This window comes from Manis javanica, chromosome 4 (assembly GCF_040802235.1).
Source record: "Manis javanica isolate MJ-LG chromosome 4, MJ_LKY, whole genome shotgun sequence".
NCBI lineage: Eukaryota > Metazoa > Chordata > Mammalia > Pholidota > Manidae > Manis > Manis javanica.
This window is the reverse complement of record NC_133159.1, coordinates 108,730,558-108,751,558: the sequence shown is the minus strand read 5'-3', so window position 1 is coordinate 108,751,558 and position 21,001 is coordinate 108,730,558. Positions and strand designations below refer to the sequence as shown.

The 21,001-nt window shown below is 44.0% G+C and overlaps 3 protein-coding genes and 1 long non-coding RNA gene across 16 annotated transcripts in view; 2 read left to right on the top strand and 2 right to left on the bottom strand.

The window, feature by feature from the left end:
- GABPB2 (GA binding protein transcription factor subunit beta 2) overlaps positions 1-5,340 on the bottom strand; it is a 47,491-nt gene extending 42,151 nt beyond the window's left edge. For all 8 annotated transcript variants that reach the window (XM_037003313.2, XM_073234611.1, XM_037003311.2 and 5 more), the window contains exons 1-3: positions 5,201-5,340; positions 1,566-1,711; positions 81-248 (exon numbers count right to left, since the gene is read on the bottom strand). In XM_037003313.2, coding sequence (XP_036859208.1) covers positions 81-248; positions 1,566-1,673 — 276 coding nt within the window. In that variant the 5' untranslated portion in view covers positions 1,674-1,711; positions 5,201-5,340. The remainder of the gene's footprint in view (positions 1-80; positions 249-1,565; positions 1,712-5,200) is intronic.
- Positions 5,307-21,001, top strand: part of LOC118969279 (uncharacterized) — a 44,067-nt gene continuing 28,372 nt past the window's right edge. For 3 of the 4 annotated variants that reach the window (XR_012130363.1, XR_012130361.1, XR_012130362.1), the window contains exons 1-3: positions 5,307-5,519; positions 6,188-6,238; positions 9,499-9,601. This is a non-coding gene — a long non-coding RNA (uncharacterized lncRNA). The remainder of the gene's footprint in view (positions 5,520-6,187; positions 6,239-9,498; positions 9,602-21,001) is intronic. The other variant, XR_012130364.1, reaches the window with a different exon arrangement.
- On the bottom strand, positions 6,771-12,208 carry MLLT11 (MLLT11 transcription factor 7 cofactor). Of its 3 annotated transcripts, none has more exons than XM_017680216.3 (2): positions 12,193-12,208; positions 6,771-8,039 (listed from the first exon to the last, which is right to left on the bottom strand). In XM_017680216.3, the coding sequence occupies exon 2, from the start codon at positions 8,031-8,033 to the stop codon at positions 7,761-7,763; it is 273 nt and encodes a 90-aa protein (XP_017535705.1). In that variant the 5' UTR covers positions 8,034-8,039; positions 12,193-12,208; the 3' UTR covers positions 6,771-7,760. The 3 variants fall into 3 exon arrangements, with proteins under 3 accessions (XP_017535705.1, XP_036859216.1, XP_017535676.1); XM_037003321.2 differs by lacking the exon at positions 12,193-12,208 and adding an exon at positions 11,748-12,181; XM_017680187.3 differs by lacking the exon at positions 12,193-12,208 and adding an exon at positions 11,792-11,912.
- On the top strand, positions 12,648-20,430 carry CDC42SE1 (CDC42 small effector 1). The gene is made up of 5 exons (XM_073234620.1): positions 12,648-12,790; positions 16,154-16,467; positions 17,008-17,118; positions 17,811-17,899; positions 18,198-20,430. The coding sequence occupies exons 2-4, from the start codon at positions 16,414-16,416 to the stop codon at positions 17,883-17,885; spliced, it is 240 nt and encodes a 79-aa protein (XP_073090721.1). The 5' UTR covers positions 12,648-12,790; positions 16,154-16,413; the 3' UTR covers positions 17,886-17,899; positions 18,198-20,430.

Sequence of the window (21,001 nt, the reverse complement as noted above, 5' to 3'; positions counted from 1 at the left end):
ACTTACCATGTGTTTAAGTAAGAAAACAGTGAGGTGGATGTCTTTTTTACAATATTTACCCACCACTATTCTTGTTTTACCCTAACGAGGAGTTCCACGATGTGTGCATGTCCATCAGCTGCAGCCATGTGCAAGGGGGTCCTGTCCACTTTGGTCCGGGCATCCCTGCTAACGCCTGCTCGAAGGAGCACTTCTGCTGTGGAATAATGGCCATACTGCGCTGCAAGGTGGAGGGGTGATGTTCCAAGCTGTGGGAAAATAATACTCACTGAATATCAACTGTGTCCAGAGTTATCATTACTGAAGAGACACAAGAATCTGGTTGGGCAGAGAGGATTGAAGAAATGACTTAATTAAAAAATTAAACACTAATTGGCAAACAAATATACCACCAATTAAATAAGTGCTAAGCATAAAGGATTAAGGTTAGATGGATTTTATTACATAGGTTTGCCAAAGGGACATGAATTAAGCAGGGGTTAGAAAAATGGATAGACAAGAGCATTCTGAGTCAGGGATAAAGGGAAGAGATAGGTTCAAAACAATTCTTAGGAGAAGGCAGACACTGGAATTTTGGGTGCAGATCTAACTGGCTGGAATGTGAGTTTGTGGCCACAGTAACGCAAAGCAGAAAGACTGATGTGATGCAGAGGCAATAAACATTTAACAATAGTTTGTCAATAGCAATAAGCAAGTCTGTACCATCTCAAAGTAAATCTTGTAAGAGTTATTTATCAGCATCAACTTTGGCCAGAGACTTAGTCCTTTCTTTGTGTTATGCTATGGTAAGCCTATGTTGTTTATTCTTTGCTTTTCACATATTCAGCTTCTCTGCCTTGACTGGATTTAATCCACATTGCTCTTTGCAGATCTATTTATAGAAATGTTCATCTCATGGGTTTCCTTTTCTTCCCTTTTGTGAAGTGCTAAGAACCTGCAGGTCTCTGAAGTTATGAATTAATTACCTCAGAATAGAGGACACTGGTTCACAGAGTTATTAAAATTAGGTGATGCGTACAAAATCTCTGAATGCTAAGCAAACCTACATTATGACCTAGACCTGGATTCCTCTGCTCTCCAGGGTGGCTGCTTAAGGCTCATGAAATTACACCTTCTTCTTTAATGTTTTTTAATGGTGGTAAAGGAAACAAAATGGCCATACATTCCTTATTAACTAGGACATTTTAGAGGAAAAAGGCCAGGAGTTTATTCATTGGAAAAGCTCTCTTACTGTACTGATTTTGTTTAATTTATAGCTAATTACAGAAATCTATAACCTGAGGGTACTCTGGGGAGAATTCAACCTTAGAAAATACTTTAAAAGCACTATAAAAAATCACAAGTATGTAATACCTTACAATTATCACCTATATATCCACAGAAGACTCTTTCAATTTGGAAAACTAAAAGAAAAAGGAAACCACATATTCAGATGAGACAAAGAACATAAAATTCTTGTAGGGAGAATGAGGCAGAAAGTGAATGAAAAAAATCAACACTGTCTCTTTAGCCTTTAAGAAAGTGGCTGGTAACAGCACACACTGGGAGTAAGTGAGAGAGCTTACCCAGTCTGTGGTGAATGGGGCACCATTTGCCATCAATGTTCTCACTTCATCATCTTGGCCTTTTCTTGCTGCTTCTAGCAACCTCTTCCCCAAGTCCACCAAAGACATCTTTATGCATAGGAACAAAAGTTTTCAGGAAGCTGTAACTAAAAACACAAAGAAAGCTACCTGTATGATGTTTTTAGAATATCTCTTGTACTTGAATACATATGTTAAATAGTTCCTAAACTGACTATCTGGTAGGGCATTTCCTTTCTACTTCATCTAAAACTATCAGATTTGGGAAAGTTTCAGGCCCTAGACATAATTTCCCTCTTTCAAGCTCCAGAAAAATACTTTGGAAAAATGTTTAACACATTACTATCTTTCTAGATTAAAGAATCAGTAAAACAGCATTTCAACCTTCTGAAACAACCATGGGTAGAAATATTATCTTACACAAAAGAATGATGAAGAGACAAACCAAGGATACTGAGACTCAAGTATATACCACTTTTTCAAAAATGAACAATAGAGCCTGCCACTTCAAGGAAAACCATTGACAGTATTTATTGCCGATTATCAATTATAATTTGAGCTTTTAAGCAAAAAATTGAATTTTGGGAAAACTATATCCACCACCATGAATCGATAGCTTACTGCAAAGTTTTCTGATGAAATTAGTGATACACTAATGAATGTGATTTTTTTATACTATACAATAAAATTCATCAACATTTGGATGCCCTGCAAACTTTGGTGATCCAACATTTTCAAATGACCAATGCATGTTATAAAATCATGCATGGGTAAAAAGATTCATTCATAGTGAAAGATCAATGGGTTTTAAGAAAACAGTATAAAAACTGTATTTATGCGGTTTCAGATTCCTCACTGCAACTAACTTTTAAGAAATTGACACGAGTTGAGTTTTTGTGTAGCATCAAAGAATACCCACAATTACCTGAAAAAGCTATTAAAATACTTTCTCCAAGTACATATGGCAACAGATTGAATGCAGACATAGATATGAAAATGCAGCTGTCTTCTATTAAGCCAGAAGTTAAAAAAGAGATTTGCAACAATATAGAACAATGCCATTTTTCTATTTAAATTGGAAACATATTTTTCATAAAAATGTGTTATGTTAATATGTAATGAATTTATGACTGTATTTAAATCAATGAACATTAAAAGTTAATTTCTAAAACAGTAAATATCAACAGGTTTAACACCTTGTAGTCCTCAGTAATTTTTGAGAATATAAGTGAGTCCTGAAACCAGAAAATTTGAGAATCATTGGCTTAGGCAAATCATTCAAGCCACTACATGATTTAATTTTCCAATCTGTATTACAGCATTGTGCTCAAACATTGCTGTCCAAGAGATCACCAGGGAGTTTGCTGAAAATGAAGATAGCTGAGGCTCTAGTCCAAGCCCTCTAAATGAATAGGTTCAGGAACAGAGGATGAACTTTAATAATGTGTACTTTTATAACTTGAACTAAGTGTCAGTTTTTACAACTCAAGAAAATGCTAGAGAAAAAAATAACAGAAAAACCTTCTTAGAGAAAACCGATACTTTGCCATTCATGGTTATCTTCCTTTTAAAATATCAATACTGCCTTTCAGTTTAATCATCTTATTACTAATAGTTAAAAATAAAGATAAATATTTAGGTGATTCATTGGCCAGAAATGATTCTTTCACATTTTCTCCAGTTACACTATATATAAAAGATTTATCTTGAAGCCTTCAACACTTCAATGATAACTAATCACAAAGGGAAAAAATGCCCTACATGGGGATGTTCAGAAATGCTGGCACAAAGCAGAATTAAACTATCCTAATAATGAAATTTCAGCTCTATTCTCTACCACACACACACATACAATACTCAGTTGAAGGCTGAGGTATTTGCTTAAGGAGAAATCTAGTTTGCTCCACATTCCTGGGAAGCTGATACTTGCAGAAAACAAGATCCTTTAAAAAAGTTGATTTTATACCACTACAACTGGTGTTTTCAGCACCTGAAAACGTGCAAGTTTTTTTTAAATTTAAGTATAGTTGATATATTGCCAAGTATTTCTAAGCACTCAAGTTTTTCCAATGTAGTCCACCTTCATATACACATTTTTATAGCTTTTGTTTAATCATATTTGTGAGTCTGTACATCAGTACCACTAAGTGGCAACTGACCCAAATTTGTCATCCTGTTTTTAAAATAGGCCATGAAAAGCCTTATTTCTTACAATATAAACATGTATTTAAGCTTTTAACTATAGACTGTAAATTAGATTACATTGTAAATAAGGTATTCTACTCATCACCTGAAATAAAATCTCCTAGAAATGTGTTCTTCAAGGCTCTTTTCTCTCCCCCCTATCCTCAGTTACTTTTTTCTTTAGAGATTACCTAAAACATCTTATACAAAAGTAAAGTGTTTTTTAAAATAACACTACTCTGGGGGGACTATGTGTCATTTTCCCATATCCTATGTCAACAGGGGTACTACCAACCACACAAGAGATGTAGCCTAAGAGACAAAAGGCACTTCTGAGCTCCCGGATTACAAAAAACAAAGGGAAAACATTCACCTGTACTGGGTGTACCTTCCCTATACACAAAGTAAAGAAACAAGATCTGATCTAACTTGTCTCTTAGAATTTTGGAGATTAATAAAATAACAAAGCACCTCCTCCCCTTTCCAAACACACACACACGAACTCTCGGTATGTTTTAATAATGGATATAGTGCTTGAGCTCTTGACAACAAAGAAGTCTATTATCAGAGAGTAATTCCGTTTGTTAATAGAATTTAGTTGAGGCGGTTCCTTCGTTATCAAAGGCGTATGTATAAAGACAGATGCTTAAAAACATCTCTTTTGGACTGGGTGGGACACACAGTGCAATGAAAATACGGTCCCAGATGGCCAAAAACGTGAAATTGTTGAAGGTAAGCCACAGAATGTCCTTTTCCAGAGATGTTTAAAAAAGAGAGAAAGAGAAGTCCTTCAGGGAAGAGGGAGAGGGCTAGGATGATCTCCGCTGGCTCAAGGAAATCTGTGAGAATGGGAGAAAGCTACAGGGAAGGAGAAACGGAATTGAAGAACCCATGGTCTGGAGACTTCTTGCTTTTCCACTGCACCCATCCCCGCTGGGCTGCCAGCTGCACAAACAACTGTGCTAGAACTGGAGATGGGCCTTTACTCCTCTTGTTCAGATTACCTGAGCTCACTAATAATCTTAAGGCTACTACTGGGGTTAGAGAATTGGAGTTTCCATTTTCTGTTCTATCGCAAATCCTCACAGCAATGCAGGGAGCCAAGGTCAGCCTGACAGGCCGTCCCCGGCCCAAGCTCCGCACTGCCCCCTGGCGGTCACCTCGGCGGCCCTGGCTTTCCTAGGGCCGGCTCCCAGCCCCAGGTCTTAACACCCACCCCTTCTTCACCTCCTCCCAGTCCCCTCCCCTTCCTCCCGGCGGCATCCCCTTCCTCTTTGCTCCCGTCCCCTAGCTGCCCCTGCTCCAGGGAAGGGGCGCCGCTCGGTGTGCGCCCACAAGTCCGCGACTGGGCTGGGAAGCGGTGCAACTTCTCACGGCAGTCTCCCTTCCAGTCCGGACTCCCCCCAGAGTCCACGCATCATCTTCCCTCTCACCTCCTGGTCCGGGACGCTGCCGGCTGCGCTTTCACCGAGTCCGCCAGTTTGGCCCCGTTTCCTTCTCTAGTTTAGACTCCCTGTCAGTGACAGTCACTTTTTGGCCTTTTTATATATGCATATTTTGGGGGCCTTTAACCCCCCCTCGCGGAGAAATGGAGGCAACAAAATGGCGGACCCGGAAGTGAGGACTACGTCAGTTTAATTCCTGGCGGAGGAATCCGTGAAGAGAAACTGAATAGAAAATCCACATTTGCGTTCGAGCAGAAAGATACTGCACCTCCGAGGCTCATTTTCTATTCACCGAAGCCCTTTTGAGGTAAAAATGTGTACATCAGACAAACCTGACGGGACTATTTAGCGAGGCGGAGGGTTGTTGATTGCGTGTCTTACGTGTCATATAGTTCCGGTAGGGGACGGACCGGATATTTGTTTGGACTCTTTAAGAACCCGCGTACCTCTAAGAAGTTGGGTTGGGAGTCGTTCTTCCATCCTCTTGGTGGCGTCTTTGGAGGGCTATGTTGGGGTTGATGGGAAAACCTTGTTACCCTGTCTCAACCCCGGGTGAGCCTGTTTGGGACCTTCCTGCTTTGCACGAGAACTGAGCGCTGGAGTCTGACTACGTTATTTCCAGTTACAGCCTGAATGTAATAACCCCAGAACCCAGCTCTCAGCTCCGACCAGTGGAACAAATAACGGAATCCTTTTTTTTTTTGGGGGGGGGGGGGCGCCGCCTGGAAGAGGATGGAGCATGAGTTTGTAAATCCATTTAGGTATTTTATTTACCAAATAGTTGATTCTCATTTCCACCCATAAATAATCGTCATGACTGAAGGGCAGTGAGGAGTCGGGAAAAAAAGCCCTCCAAAAATAAAAATACAGGACACATCACTGATCATTCTTTTTAGATTTTTGCTTTTGTCCTTGATAGTGGGACTTTCAAAGCCTATGAGGAAGATTCACTGTCTTTTTTTTTAAATTACCTAGGTCCTGTTCATGTCATCTTTGTGGCACACTGGCCAACTACTCTTCATATAGGTATTTACAGCTTCCCTTGTGTCTAAGAGACAAAATCGTATCTCATCCTCTTATATTGTCTGACTCAATGCCTTTCATAAATAATAAATACCAAAAACTATATGTAAATTAGTCCAATAGTTTTTTTGGAGTAAGACCATTTATAAATAAGCAGACAACATATTTGGGTAAGTTAGTTTATTTCCTTAGGCACCTAGGCTGAGATAATGAAGAGCAGATTTGGGGCCACAGGTGCCTTCTTAGGCATCTGGAATTATTACCTGAGAGAGGCTGGTAGTCAGAGGGCCAGCAGAAGAGGGGTTGGTTGTAACTCTGTCCCTAAATGCTTTATAATTTTAATTTTATTTTACCCATTTTCTTCTATCTGTTCAACCTGAAATTCATCATTTTAATATAAAAAAGCTACTTATAATCATTGTTCCTCAAAGTTGAATATTAGAAATTTAAAATATATTAGCTGAATCTGAAAGCAAGATTAATTTCTGAAATCTATCTATACTACGTCCATGTAAGAGAAAACTAGAACCCAGTCCTGGGATTGGATATCTTTATTAAAGGAATGAATAAATGGCAGCACAAATTCATCAGCAATAATTTTGGAAAGAGTGGGAACAGGTGTAGGATCAAAATGTGATTCTTCATGTTCTCAAGGTAGCTGAAGAACTGTATCCATCGATCAGTATGTTACATTGTAAATGCAGAAGGGCAAGACTAATACGAAGGACCAAACCCAATGCCTTTTAGAAACTGAATCAAAACCTTACAAATTATCATAATAGTCAGCAAGTTTGCATCTTAAGATTTGAAATAGCAATTTTCCTCAACTACAGTCAGTTTTCAACCCAGGAACAAAGTTGTAAAGTGAGTATCCTTGAAGAAAGAACATTCTTTTGAGAACACTTAGCTGTTTCTGAAATGACTCACTTCTTTCCCGTATTTTCATTTTTTATGATGTATTCCCTCTTGTTCTATACCCCAATTTCTCTGAGAAAAAGTGTATTTACAAGAAAGCAAGATAAAAAAGTAAGACTCTTATCACCTTAGCCTTTTAAAAATCCTACTCTTCTAGCAGAGAATCTCACAACTTCCAAGGTTTTCATCAACCCTTGAAGAAATATTTGTGTTTACTGCCTAGAGCAGGAAGTTAGGAAGTTTTGAGCAATCTCTGAAGCTGATCAAAATGGAGTAAAAAAAATCAGCCCTCCATTTTGCACTACTATTTTACTTTCTGGTGCCTCCATCAGGCCTGTTTTCTGGAATTAATATCTTGGAGCAGGGGAAGGAGGAATCCCTGTGGCCCAAAATTCCATTGTTTGAACCCTTTACTTTGTGGCTTAAGGGCTTTTGAGAGAAATTGAGAAGATAGATAAATAAATAAATACGACACAACTTTGGCAGATTCATTAGTACCACCTCAACACAATAAAGGGGAGAGAGCAAGATTAACGGGAAAAATGTGGAAAGGAAGGGGCTTGAAAAGGAAGGCAATGAAGGCGAGGTGGTGGAGAAAGAAGTGTTGGGTTTAGAGCAAATCCAGTTCAAAGGAGTGGATGCTGGCAATGGGAGCTCTCCAGAAGTTGAAGGTGCTGTACTCAAGGAGGGCATCACCTTCAGGGTTTTTCTTCAGCTCTGCATCAGTTGCTTGCTCAGTCATTTTGCCAGCGCTGTTGTCCTTGCTCTTGTAGGCGGATGTATCTGACAGACCCAGCCCTTCCAGCTCTGACAGATCCAGTTCTGGAATGGGCATTCTCCAGAAAAGAAAGGAGCTGTACTGGCTACTCACAGGGTCCCTCATAACTTCCTGAAAAGAAACCACTTGTCAGTCTTCATGCTACAGCAATCTTTCTGTGGCCCATGGCCTTTCCTTACTTGGAAACTTTACAGCCCCATTTGCCTCTGTATACCTGTAGACTTTCCTAAATTTCTCCCCACCTTGGAATGACTTATTGACTGCCTACTGCTTCCAGTTGATTTTGGGTCTGCCTTTCAAGACCCTCCAGAATCTGATCCCATTTTTCTTAGCCCCATTTCTCCGCTACAGTTATGCTCATTCCTATCTTGCTTAACTCTACTTTTTAACATCTTAAAACACTATCCAAGTTTCAAGACTCCAAGTCCCTAGAAGAATCTTTGCCTGAACTCGTTATACTGTTATTAGCAAATATGTGACTTCTTCCTGACTATGGTTTAAAAGGTCATAGTAACTCTGAAAAGGGACTATGACATTTCAATTTTCCTTCCTGCCTTCTAAACCCTACTGTAAACTCACCTCTTCCAGGAGGATTTCCTTAAACTTATGCAGCTCTATCTAGTATTTCTTCAGCCCCAATACCCTGTAGTTTTACCTGACTGTATCAGTTTGGGGTTATAGATCAGTTATGTCTTGTATAGGGATAGTCTTATCTCCTTCAAGGATAAGTTTTCCCAAGGATAAAAATCAGTCTAATTTGTACCTCCTTCACAAGTGCTGGGCATTGCACACAAAAGACATTTAAGGGTAATTAATTTTCCCTCAACCTTTATTTAATACAGTGAGCACCTTGCCACTCCTATCTATTAACCCAACAGATAGGCCTATTTTTCTCTAGCCTCTCTCTCCTTCAGAATAAAACCCAGGTGCTAAAAGGATATGACAGGATCTCTTTTCTCTGATCCCAATGCTAGAACATACCTGATGATAGAGCAAATGGACTGGAAATTCCAGATAAGGAAAGTAAAGTTTAGATTGGAAAAAGAAGGTCCTTTAACAGAATTAGGTACTTTTTCATGCTTTCATGAGTACTTCTATCACCTTTTCTGCTCATTCTCCCCACACCCTGATGTTATATGATTATTATGCCCCCTGGCAGCCTTCCCCTTGCTGCTTGCTAGCCAAGGGAAGGGGCAAAAGCATTAGCTGACTGTTTCCAAAGGAGCAGAAAGAACATTCCACCACTCCAAAAATAAAACCCCCATTTCAAAAGGCCTTCCTCCCAACATCACACTCCACTGGCTGTCACCAGGCCTTGAGACTGCTAAACTGTGGCCTTAAATAGGTTCTGAAATGCCCCCATGTAACATGTTAGGTGAACATGGTAATGAATACACTATAAAAACCATAACTCCATATAATGTAAAATGTCTCCAGTAAGCAAGAAAAAGAAAGCCTTAAACTAGAACATAGTTACATGTGAGTGTAGGGGCATTAGGAGTGGTGAGTGAGTAGACTAGGATGTTTTTAATGTTTAAAGCAAATTCTGAGTTGCTTTTTTTCTTCTTAGGTTCAAGTTCCAAAATAACCCCTGGGAACTGAGCATTACTCAGTAGACACGCTGCTTAGAAAGATGATTTGGGGACTGGAAGGCATGGTGAGCGTTTTGGAAGGTGAGGTCATCATCCCAGGATATTCAGCACTGATCATCTCCACAGAAATTTGCAGAGACATGTGCACAGAAAGAGAGCTACAAAAATGATTGTACTTATCAACCAACTAAGGTCTGGGACCTTAAGAAGCAAACCTTAGGAGTCAATAATATTACGCACTTCTGCCCACAGGGATTTTTTTTTTTTTTTTTTTTTTTTTACTAATATTACCAGTTATTTGCCTAACCTATTGGCTTCTTTTATATCTCCTCACTTTACTAGTCCCTCTAGAGTAAGATTAGTATAATGCTAGGCACCTATTAGGCTCTTGAAAAAGTAGAATCATAGGGGAAAAAATAGAATTTAAAAACTTAGAAAATACCTTAGAAATTATCTAGTGCCTTGTGAAGCCTTCCAGCTAGTCTGGACAGAAACCAGGTCTCATAATTCTCAATCTGGTCCTTTTTTGCTGTGTTGTACATAATAGTTGCCTAACAGCTTTATATTAATCCCTATACCAATATTCCCAAAACTTTCAAGAATTCTTTGATTGTTCCTGTAATTCTGATCTGAATGCTGAAAATGCAAAAGGCACTAGAGAGCAAGCTAGAATCCAAGAAAGGGAAAAGCTCTTTGACAAACTGACTTGTTTTCTTACAACCAGAATATGCATGATAACTGCCCAAACAATCCCATTGCTCTGAGTGTCTGGCAGAGTGTATCTTGCAATTAAAAAAGCTAAAGGAACTTTTATAAAATATTAACTTACAAGGCATTTTAATCTCTAGCTATGCCATTGACTCAGAGACATGTACAGAGAGTACCAAATGCATTCTAGAAAGACATTCAAACAAGCATATGTAGCATTTAAAATCAAGTCAAGAACATTGACTACACAGGAAATTGAAGCTAAAATACCATTTATATTACCTCACATTTATATAGTATGGATTTAACTCTCAAGTCCCAAATTTTGCAAGAGGTCCCTTTTCAGCTAGCTTTCTCTTCATCTCTCCAAATGTTCTCCACCCATTCCTCATCTATCTTTACATCTCTCATTTACTTATTTTAAGGGCTTGGACAGTGCCTTATACAATATTTGCTCAATAAATACTTCCCACTTTAAATCATCCAGATATTTTAGGTAAAGGTAATTTCTAAACATCACCCTAAGAGATGCACGACTGGCAAATATATAGTCTAAAAAGACACACTCTGTGCCACACAGACACACCCAAATACCCTTTGTCCAGACCCTCAGTGTGAATCCAGGGCCTACCCAACAGGGCCTTGCTGTGTCATGCTGCCACCATAGGAAGGACAAGCGATGGTAGCAGAGGAGAATGGAAGCTCTCTAGCATTTCATAATATATGTTTCATTCTGGTCTTGGATTTTCCCATTAGCCATGTCCTTTCCCCACCTATTGCGCTGAGCTGCAGATGAGCATTACTTTCCCAGAATCTGCCCCCATACCTAGCTCTTATGGGTTGTACCAATTTCAATATGGGATCAAGCAGTCCTCCACCACAGTGGCCTCCACCTTTTTCTACCTCATGGTGCCTCTTTCTTGGAAACAAAGGTTTGATATAGGGAATAGGAAACTGTTAAAAGAGAGGTCAGGATTACTTTCAACATTATTTCATATCCCTTCCCCAAGACTCCCTCATAAGAAGACAGTAAGTTTGGAATGAGGGTAGACACATCAGTGGAACACTAGAGAAAAAAATTGGAAATTTAGGGAACAGAAGCAGAGGCTACAGTGGTATAGCAGGACTAGAGATTCATCCAAAAAATGGTAGAACAAATGAAAGCTTGAAAAAGAAGATATAGATAACTAGGCTGAAGATAATAAAATACATAGGACAATAAATTACAGACAAATAGATACTTAAAATAAGCAGATAAATGCTGAGTAATGATAACATGTAGTATATTGTTAAATATTACTGCCCGTGTAAAGGATTTTAAGGCATGGATTGAGGTATTAGCAAAGATGTAAAACTGTGTGCAAAGAACTCCCCATTGTTCATAGTGCCCCCTTCTCTCCCCTCCTTTTCTCTTGAACTGTCCTCCAACCTCATCCTTATTATGGTCTTCAGCCTAACCTGAAGCAGCTGCTCTTCTCTCTTTACCAACCCCCTGCTCGCCTCCCTCAATTTAGTTTACCTGTTATGAATTACTAGCGTGTTCCAAAAAGATGGAGGGAGTACCTTGGGGGCTCCGGTTTCTGCTCTGTGCTGGAGACAAAACAAAGCTGTTGAGGCTCCAATGGCTTTGTCTTCTCACTCCCTCTGCCTCCTCGGTGCCCGAGCCGGTCTGCTCAGTCTCCCCCTGCAATGCAGCCCCTCCTAAGAAGGGCGGAAGGACTCCCCGCCCCCTCCCTGCCTGACTCGGCTAATTCAAACGCTAGGTTCCAGAACACTTTAGAAAGGGAGAGAGGAGTACAGCATCATTGTAGGTTTAGTGGTCTGCACAATTATTCCCGAGCTCTTCCAGCACCCCCATGCTGAACTGAGGGTGTCAGAATGAGCAGTTAATTGTCCTCTAATTTTTGGTTTATGGATTAAAAATCTTAACTCTAGACAACAGTAGAGGAGTGTCCCTTTCTTACCCAATTTAAGGATTTCCGATTACGTAGTGTTTTTGCAAATCAGAAGCATTCTCCATCCCTCCCTTTCCCGACTCGCCTCTCCACCTTCACAGTCGGCAAATAAACCTCTACCTATTTTATTTTGCGTAGAGCACAAAAAGATTCGCGGAGATGGGGGCGGGCACGGCCGCGGCTAATCCCTGAGTTTGGTTGGGTACTGGGATTTGGGGGCTCCGCTTCCCCCGCAATGGCTGGCGCGCGGAGGGAACGCGTGATGCTGGGGCGCTCAGCTTGAGTGCCAGGCCCTCCTCGAAGGCTCCACATTCCCCGGGTCATCCAGGAGGGGCGGCGGCCCTCGAGGGCTTCCGAGGCCCCCCTCTCACGTCCCTCCACGGTGCAGTGCCTCATCAGCCCAGTGGGGAGCTGTGCGCCCGGCTCCCAGCCGGACGGGTTTCGTAATCGCGTCGCCGCCGTTTCCGCCCTCGGCCAGCCGCACCTCTATTGGCCCGCCCTCGGCTCCCCTACGGCGCCGAGGAGCGAGCCCGGGAACCCCACGCTGGAGGGCACGGAGTGGAAGCCCCTCTCACCATCTGTCGCCGGACCTAGATGCCGGAGCGGGGCAAGTGAGACCGTGGACTTGGTCCCCCGGCCCGCGCGCCCCGCCTGTCCTGCCAGGCGGAGACGCACCGGATGCTGGGGGTGGGGGAGGAGGGTGTCGGGGGCTGTTTAGATGCTGGGTCGGTGGGAAAGAGGGTGCGCTCCCTAAGTAACAGTCCCCATCCGTGCTCGGCGCCGTGCGCCGGCTGAGGCCGCTTAAGAGTTAAAAGGGCAAGAAGGGGCTGGGTTGTTGGGGGAGGAGGGTGGGGAAGGTAGTCTTAGAGACTCAACTCGGCGGTGTCGTGTGCCAGACAAAGTGAAGCAGAGCTGGGTCCTGGAAGGTCTGACACCGAGGCTGCCGCGGAAAGCAGTGACAGAGTTCGAAACATTTACAGAGAAGTCCTAGTCCTAGTTTAGCGCTGGGAATACCAGAGAATTTCTGGGTAGAGTTAGTGGGCGGGCAGAAGTGAAGCCTTATGTGACTAAATATGTTGGGGAGGGGAAGCTTAGGGCCTAGTTCTGTTTGGTCTTAGGTCCCCAGAACTCGTTTCCTGGGCAAGGGCACGGTTGGTACTGGGGCAAATGCCTGCCACTTGATTGAAAAGTGGAGTCCACCCCTACCTTTCTACAGCCCCCCAGCTGCCGTCCACATGGGCAGGTCTCCACTGGGGGCCAGCTGCAGACCTGGGCTCTGTGGCCAGAATTGCTTACTCCATTCTATCAGTTCTCTTTCTCTGTCTCTCCAGCTGCTTCTTGTGAAGGCTTGTCAGGCAGCGGGGTTGGAGGCCTTGGGGCTGGAGGCAGCGGTACTGGGAAAACCGGTTTGGGGCTAGAACAGGACCAGGGAACTACCTCTGTACATCTTACCTCACTGGAACCTTTCTCCTATCCCTTCTCCTGTTCACCCCACAATAGTTTTGAATCTCATAAGCCCCAGTGTGACCTTAGAGTCTTTCCCAGTTCCATATTTAACCCTTCCTATTTGGGACTCAGGCCTAGTTCTCCTCACTGCTTGGCTGTGAGGATATGGCTTTATGCAGTCTAAGAGTCCTGACCCCTCCTGTTGTTTTCCCAGCCCCTTTCCCTTCATGGAGGGGTTAAAATAGTGGGCAGCAGATTCAAGTGCCTTCTCCTGGACTTACCAGCTCAGAACTTCATTTTCCCTCAACTCACTCTTCTCTAGATGTTTTAAAGGAGAGTTGTAGCCAATCACTCTTACTTCCTTTTCTGGCCTTGTTCCCCTCCACACCACCACCACATTCACCCTGCACAGTCTTCTCTGCACTCACACCCCACCCCCAGTTACAGAGACCCTTATGTCCTATGTCCTGGGGAATGGAATTTCCTGGTCACTTCTCATCATCATTGGTCATTTCATGCCAAGTCCCCCCAACACACTTTCCCTCCACCCAGCTCTGGCCAGGTCCCTGGAAAAGGAACAGAAACAGCCTTGTTCCCTCCATGGCCCTTTTCTCTGTCTCTCCTTTCCTCTCCCCTCCCACCACCCATTTCTGTCCACTCAGCTTTGAGCAGGGGGAGGATACTGGGGGAGAGTCCAGTCTCTGTAGGGCCTGTCTGGTGGTGTTGGGAGTTTCCTGATTCTTCATTGTTTTCTTCACCACCTCCCCACCCCTGCTCCGCCAACCTTTACCAACCAGCCGCCACTACCATCAGGATAAACCCTGTGACTGACTGACGTCCCCCATGACCACAGCTCCCCTCTCTGGACAGCTGTGTTCTGACTTCCGCCCTGTCTCATTGCACCTCCCCACCAATGGTGGGAAGGGAAGTAAGAGAAAGCCCAGACTCTTGGGTCCTTCCCTCCCCTAGAAGCTATAGCTCTGTGTTTGTGTGATCTCATCCCAAGGCTGTTAAGAAAAAAACCTCTTGGCTCTTAGACCAACCTGGGGTGCCATAGCATCAGGGTTCCAGGCCTGGAAGGAAGGCAGATTCCTATACATGCTAAAGTGTAATGTTCATTAAACCATCCTGTTTGGAATCTTTGAGGTTGCCTGTGATACAGGACTGGGGAAATGCAGTGAGTATAGGGGAAACCCAGATGTACCCTATCCTGGCTGGCAATCATGCAGAGGGGAGGAAGTTCTTCCTTGATGCTATTGGAAAGCTCCTTGTGTCTGGTTGGCTCATGAAGCTTGGGAGTGGAAGTGGTGAGGGCGGAGGAGGAACAGGTCACAGCATGAGGGGAAGAGGGAGAGAGGGAAGGAGGGATGGAGGCAGGCCTGGACCCTATGGGATGTGAGGCAGAACAGAGAGGCACGATGTGAAGAGGGTGGGGAGGCTGGAAAAAGATTCCTTATGGGACAGAAGATACCTGGCACATGGACCTATAACCTGTGCACAGATGATTTATACAAGACACTTGCACACAGATATGACCATGCCACATATGTGCAGAGGGGCACACACAGGAGTGCAAGGATACAGGACACAGAAAAACAGAATGCATACAGCCTTCAGGATCTCAAGGTCAAGTAATAAAGAAGCTGTAACAGTTATCAAAGGGAAGGAACTGGGGAGGGTGGGTGGGAAGGGAGGGATAAGGGGGAAAAGGGGGCATTACAATTAGCACACATAATTGGGGGGTGGGCCTGGGGAAGGCAGTATAACACAGAGAAGACAAGTAGTGACTCTAGCATCTTACTACGCTGATGGACAGTGACTGTAAATGGGGTATGTGGGGGGGACTTGATAATGGGGAGAGTCTAGTAACCATAATGTTACTCATGTAATTGTACATTAATGGTGCCCCCCCAAAAAAACCCTGTTAAATGGTTTCTGGGAGGCGTTGGATCTCAGTTGAAGGAAATGAGGAGGAACAAGGGCTCCCTGTGGAAAGTCATGAGGCCCAGGGCGCTGCAGTTAGTCACCTAGGACCTGGTAGTCAAGGCCTCTTTTGGTCTTAAAGAAAACCTAGGTGTTCAGGGTAAAGTGAGAAAAACGAGGGATAGGGCGGAGGCCCTGTTTGTGAGTGAAAAAACCACCATTTCCTCTTCAAAGTCACTTAACTGCCCCTCCCCTTCTGCCCTAAACCCAGGGAGAAGGGAGGTGGAGTTTGTAGCGCCTCAAAATCTGCTCATTTTTGCCACTAGCCTTTGGTCCCCTCCCATCATCTCACCCTAAATGCTTCTGGCCTCCTGCCTCTCCCTTGGTACCACAGCTACTGCTCTTTAACCCCTCAGCTCTTTGCCTTTCTCTGGGGGTCAAACTATGAGGTTCTTATGTTTGGAGAAGGTTAGTGTTATGTATGGGACTAGGGCCTTTAAGGGAGTATGAGAAGATAGGGGCTCATGAGGACGCTTCCCACGGAGGTGGGGGTGGGACTTCTCATTAACCTTTCTTCTCTCTCAACTCTCTGCTCTCCCAGGGTTCCAAGTCTGTGGAAGACATAACATTGTGCCTGCCTGCTCCACTTGCTGGCCCTGCTAATCTCCCTGGGTCTGGGACACTGACCTGCACTGCTCAGCTAAGGTTTGGAGGGCTCAGCTGACTCTAGCCGCATCTAGCTAAGTGAACCCAGGGTGTTAGTGTTACCCTGAGGGGAGTGAGGAGTGGGCAGTCAAGGCACCAGAGCAAGAGCCCCCTGGGGCCTCGGGCGGAGGAGTGAAACTGGAACCATCAGGAAGCATGAGTGAATTTTGGCACAAACTGGGCTGCTGTGTGGTAGAGAAACCCCAGCCGGTAAGTCTCCACCCCAACCCCAACACACACAGAAATCAGTTACCGTATACTGTGAAGTAGACACACCATCTACGATCTGCTGTCTACAAAGCACACTTCTTGCCTCCCTGCCTGTCAGGATAGTTCCTATAGCCTGTCAGGTGTGTACCTGGAATAAAGGGGACTGGGTGTGGGAGAAGTGGAGAGTCCCAGCTCTTACTTCCTGATCCTGTGGAGTCTGAGTTGGGGAGGGATTGTAGGTGGTGCTTGATACCTGTCAGGTTTCCCCATTGTTTCCTCATCAGCCAGAGGTGACTTGCACATGTCCTTTCTGTATCCAGTGTTCACTCTAAGCCACTGCCCTCACCACCCTGCCTGTGTCCTCTGTGTGTTTATGTAGTACCAGCCTTGCCTTTCAAAGCTTAGTGATTTCCTATTATAATGACACACCCCCTTTCCTGCCAGGCCCTTAGCTCTTAGTAGCTCTCAAGACACTTCCCTTCCTCCGCTGTGACTGGAGAATGGAGCTTCAGACATAACTCCCATATCTTGTCTAAGCAGCAGCAGAAGAGGAGACGGATTGACCGGACCATGATTGGGGAACCAATGAATTTTGTCCACCTGACTCACATTGGCTCTGGGGAGATGGGGGCCGGAGATGGACTTGCCATGGTAATGAGGAGGAGTTGATATGGGGTTGTGGCCTAGAACTGTTCCTCTCTTTGAAAGTTCAAGCAGGGAACATAACAAAATACTTGATAGGGAAACAAGAAGCTAGGATTCTGTGCTGTCCCCAGTGGCGTAAACCTAAGATCTGCATTTCAGGTCTCTGGCCTAGGTTTCTTCATCTTTACAATTAGCAGATTGTTCTCCATTGAGATGGGGGATATATATGCTTAAGAGTTACTTGGAGGACTTTTTCCAAAAATCATAAGCCTTCTTTCTACTAGTTAAAAACTGCTGTCTCAGTGCCGCAGTAAGTTACATTGTGGTTGAGAGTGCTGGAGCAGGAACAACACAGCACCTCTGTGCTAAATAATGTCTAGTATGTCCTTCTGCTCTCAAAATAAGGGAAATGGGCCTGGAAATAGTGAAGGAGGCTTTTCACCAATTGTGAAATTCAGATAAACATGAGAGTTGTTTGTGAGAGGATATTAGTAAAAGGCCCATTTTATCTCATCCTCATGAAGGTTGGAATAAAGGGAGGCATTAAGACTTCGCTTGGAGGAATTGCAGTTTTAATATTTTCAGACTGATTTTACTGCAAGGAGATGGGATCAGCTCTGCCATGGAGGGCACAGGGCTGATCTTGTTACTGTATGATATGAAGACTTAGGAGGGGGTCTCCATGTACTATTTCACAGACAGGTGCAGTTCAGGAGCAGATGAGATCCAAGGGAAACCGCGATAGGCCGTGGAGCAATTCTAGGGGCTTGTAGCTCCAACAGGAATGGTAAGTGATCAGAGAAACTCTTCCAACACCTCCAGCCCCCTACCAACATATCCTGATGCCCTGTCTCAGAACCCTGATCCTCTGCAAAAATGGAGTGAGGGGAGGGACAAAGAATTAGAACAGAAGAGTCAAGAATGTAGGATCCAGACAGACACAAAAGGGATGTGCAGACAGACAGAAATAGAGAAAAGAGTACACTAGCACATTGAACATAGTTAAGAGTCTGCACTAGGTGGTGCTTTCTCACAAAGGCCTTAGTTTTCCTGGAAGCTGATCTTTTTTTTTTTTTTAACATCAGGTTCTGCTGTCTGAAGCCTCCACTCTGTGTCCAGCCCAGAAGAGATGCTGTCCCCACCACATCCCTTCTAGAACCAGTGGTCCCAGGGTCCCTCTTCCCTGTCTGCCTAATTGTGCCTCAGAAGGCTTGGGGGCTGGATTCCCTCTGTTCCCGCTGGCTGTAGCCCCTCCTGGAGATGGGCTGAGGCAGCCTGACTGACTAAGTGACTAGTGGTTGGCCAGAGGGGCTCAGCTGAAGCCCTGGACACTCAGATCTGAGATAGGAGTTTTCTGGGAACCTGGAATGAGGTCCCTTCTCCTGAATGATGGTCTAGGTGCCATCTGTTTTTAAACTTAACCTGGAACTCCTTATGTAGGGCTGGTGGGTGAGATCAAAGCTGAAGATGACTTTGCTGAGATGCTCCTTGCCTCCCTGCCCTTGACCTGAAGCAAACGTCAGGCAGACGCTGGGTGGGTGACTACTGCCTAGTCTGTTCTCTCTCTCTAGCTCAGACCTGAAGCTCACAGTCTGTCCATATCTCTCTATCAATACCAGGGTCTCTCTTGTTAGGCCTCTAACCCTGTGTTTCTGTAGCATTGCAAGCTCCCCAACATCTTTTTAAAAATTAGTTAATTAACTTAAGATGTGTTTTCTTAATTACCCCCGTCCCATTGTTTAACCCCATCCCTGTTAGGAACCTTATTGTTTCCCACCAAGTAAGAGTAAAGGTGAGAGGTATATCTTAACCTGATGACATTCCATATAAGTCTTAGAAACCTGGCCTGCCCTCTGCCAACCTTCCTGTTCGTCCAGGTGAGAGGAGGAAGAGGGCTCTGGAAGACACCGAGTGCAGCAAAACTGGGAATTATGGCTCAGTGTGGACTTCCTGACATTGAGGATGGGAGGGTGGTGAGAGCAATAGGTTGAAAACCATCATCTGTGAGTCTAGGGAATCTTAAAATCCTCACAGTATGGAGCAGAGAGACCCATAGAGCTGAGTTTCTCAACCTCGGCATTCTTGACATTTAGGCTGAGTAAATTTTGTAGTGGGGTCTGTCCTGTGCATTACAGGGTGTTCAGCAGCATCCCCAGCGCACTCTAGTTATGACAACCTAAATGTCCCCAAGGGGGTAAAGTCACCCTCAGTTGAGAGCCACTGCTCTGGAGTCAAGATATTTTTCTCCAGAGTGATTTCCCCACCTCACTCACATGCCATTATTCATCCTAAACCTGAGCCATGGATGAACCAGGTCCCCTTGTAAAGTAGGCTCAGCAGGGCTGCACATAATCTCTAAACAATACCGTGTTACCTGTGTGTGAATGGGTTCATGTCTGTGACGGAGGTGTATGCTCCATTCTTGCTCTCTGGGGGAGGGGTTCCTGCAGTCTGGAGGCATGAACAGGGTATGGTGGAAATGGGAAAGGTAGGAAAGAAAAGCAGTACAATGCAGACAGCCCAGCTTGGTCTCCGTGAAATTTTAAGTGCTATTTCTGTACCCTACTCCTAGAACCAGACACAAATATGACTCAGGGAGATTTGTCTGAAGACCAGGTCCTACTCCCTGGCTGGCTGAAGAGTCTGCTTTAGGTGGGAAAGTAACGTAGGAGCAGGGTCTTTAGGCACTTTGTTTTCTCAGGCATTTTTTTGTTGGGGCCCCTTCGTTGCAGGATGATTAGGAAGGCAGATCAGATGAACTCCCTTTGGCTCTAAGACTGAAAAGGTTAGGGGACGAGTGTCTAATTAGCTCAGTAATAGGAAATGTCGTAGTGGGGGTCAGGAATGTTGGAACTTAGGGACCACTCTGCTTATTCCTCTATCCATCCAGTTTGCCCCCACCTACAGTGACAAGTTGTATTTTTCAAATTTCAGTCTATTTCTTGCAGTTTTTCTGGGTCTAAGATCTGTCATAGAAATACATTCCCAATTTTTTTTTTGCTGTCAGTTCCAGGCTAGCTAGTTGCCCTAAAGTAGCTTACTAACCTGAGGGTTATACTAGATCTAAAGGGTTAACAGGATAGGGTAGACAGACTGGGGACTCCTGCCATCTCTTCATCCTGATCTGTTATTCTAGTGCCTATTCTTTGGATACAGTCTTTGCTTTGGTGCTCTCTCACCTTTAGCTTTCCTACTGCGTATGCTACCATCACTTTAACAATATTTAGAGTGATGGGAGTGGGTTTGAGCGTCATAATTTATATTAAAAATTTGTTGAACTTTTAAGTACATTTTTCAAATAAAAAAAGTTTAAGCAAACTAGTTGCAGAGTAATCACTATAGGGATGTGTTGGGTTAAAGGACAGGTATGGTTGATGAAGGTAACTCCCAGAAAAGTGGCTGACAAGGAATTTTGTGCCAACACTGCCCTTCCCAAGGAGTTCAGAAGGGTGTAAAGGCAAGAAAAAGACCACTACCACCTGCCAAGGGCTCAACACGTGCTCCTGTTCCCTTTTCTTGGCATTCGTCTTGAGATTTCTCAAGTCTTTAAAGAAGTACTTGTTTAAGAACAACTTTGGAAATGAGGATGAGCAACATCAACATTTTATCCCGAGAGATGCAAAGGAACTAAGCCAGATGCTCCTAGCTACACAGTTAAGTTTTAAGCTCAAGAGATTTATGGTCCTCTTCCCTCAGATACCTCTAAAAATACACAAAACCAAACAGGGATTTTTATAGTTTTGTTTTTCTGTGCTAAACATCCAGTGGGTGCTGGGATTGAAAGGGGAGGAGAGGTTGAGATGCTGACACCTCTTGAAGTGACCATTATCTCCAGTTTCTGTCTATCTGGGTAAGGAAACAAAAGAGAGAAAAGGGGAAATACAACCGC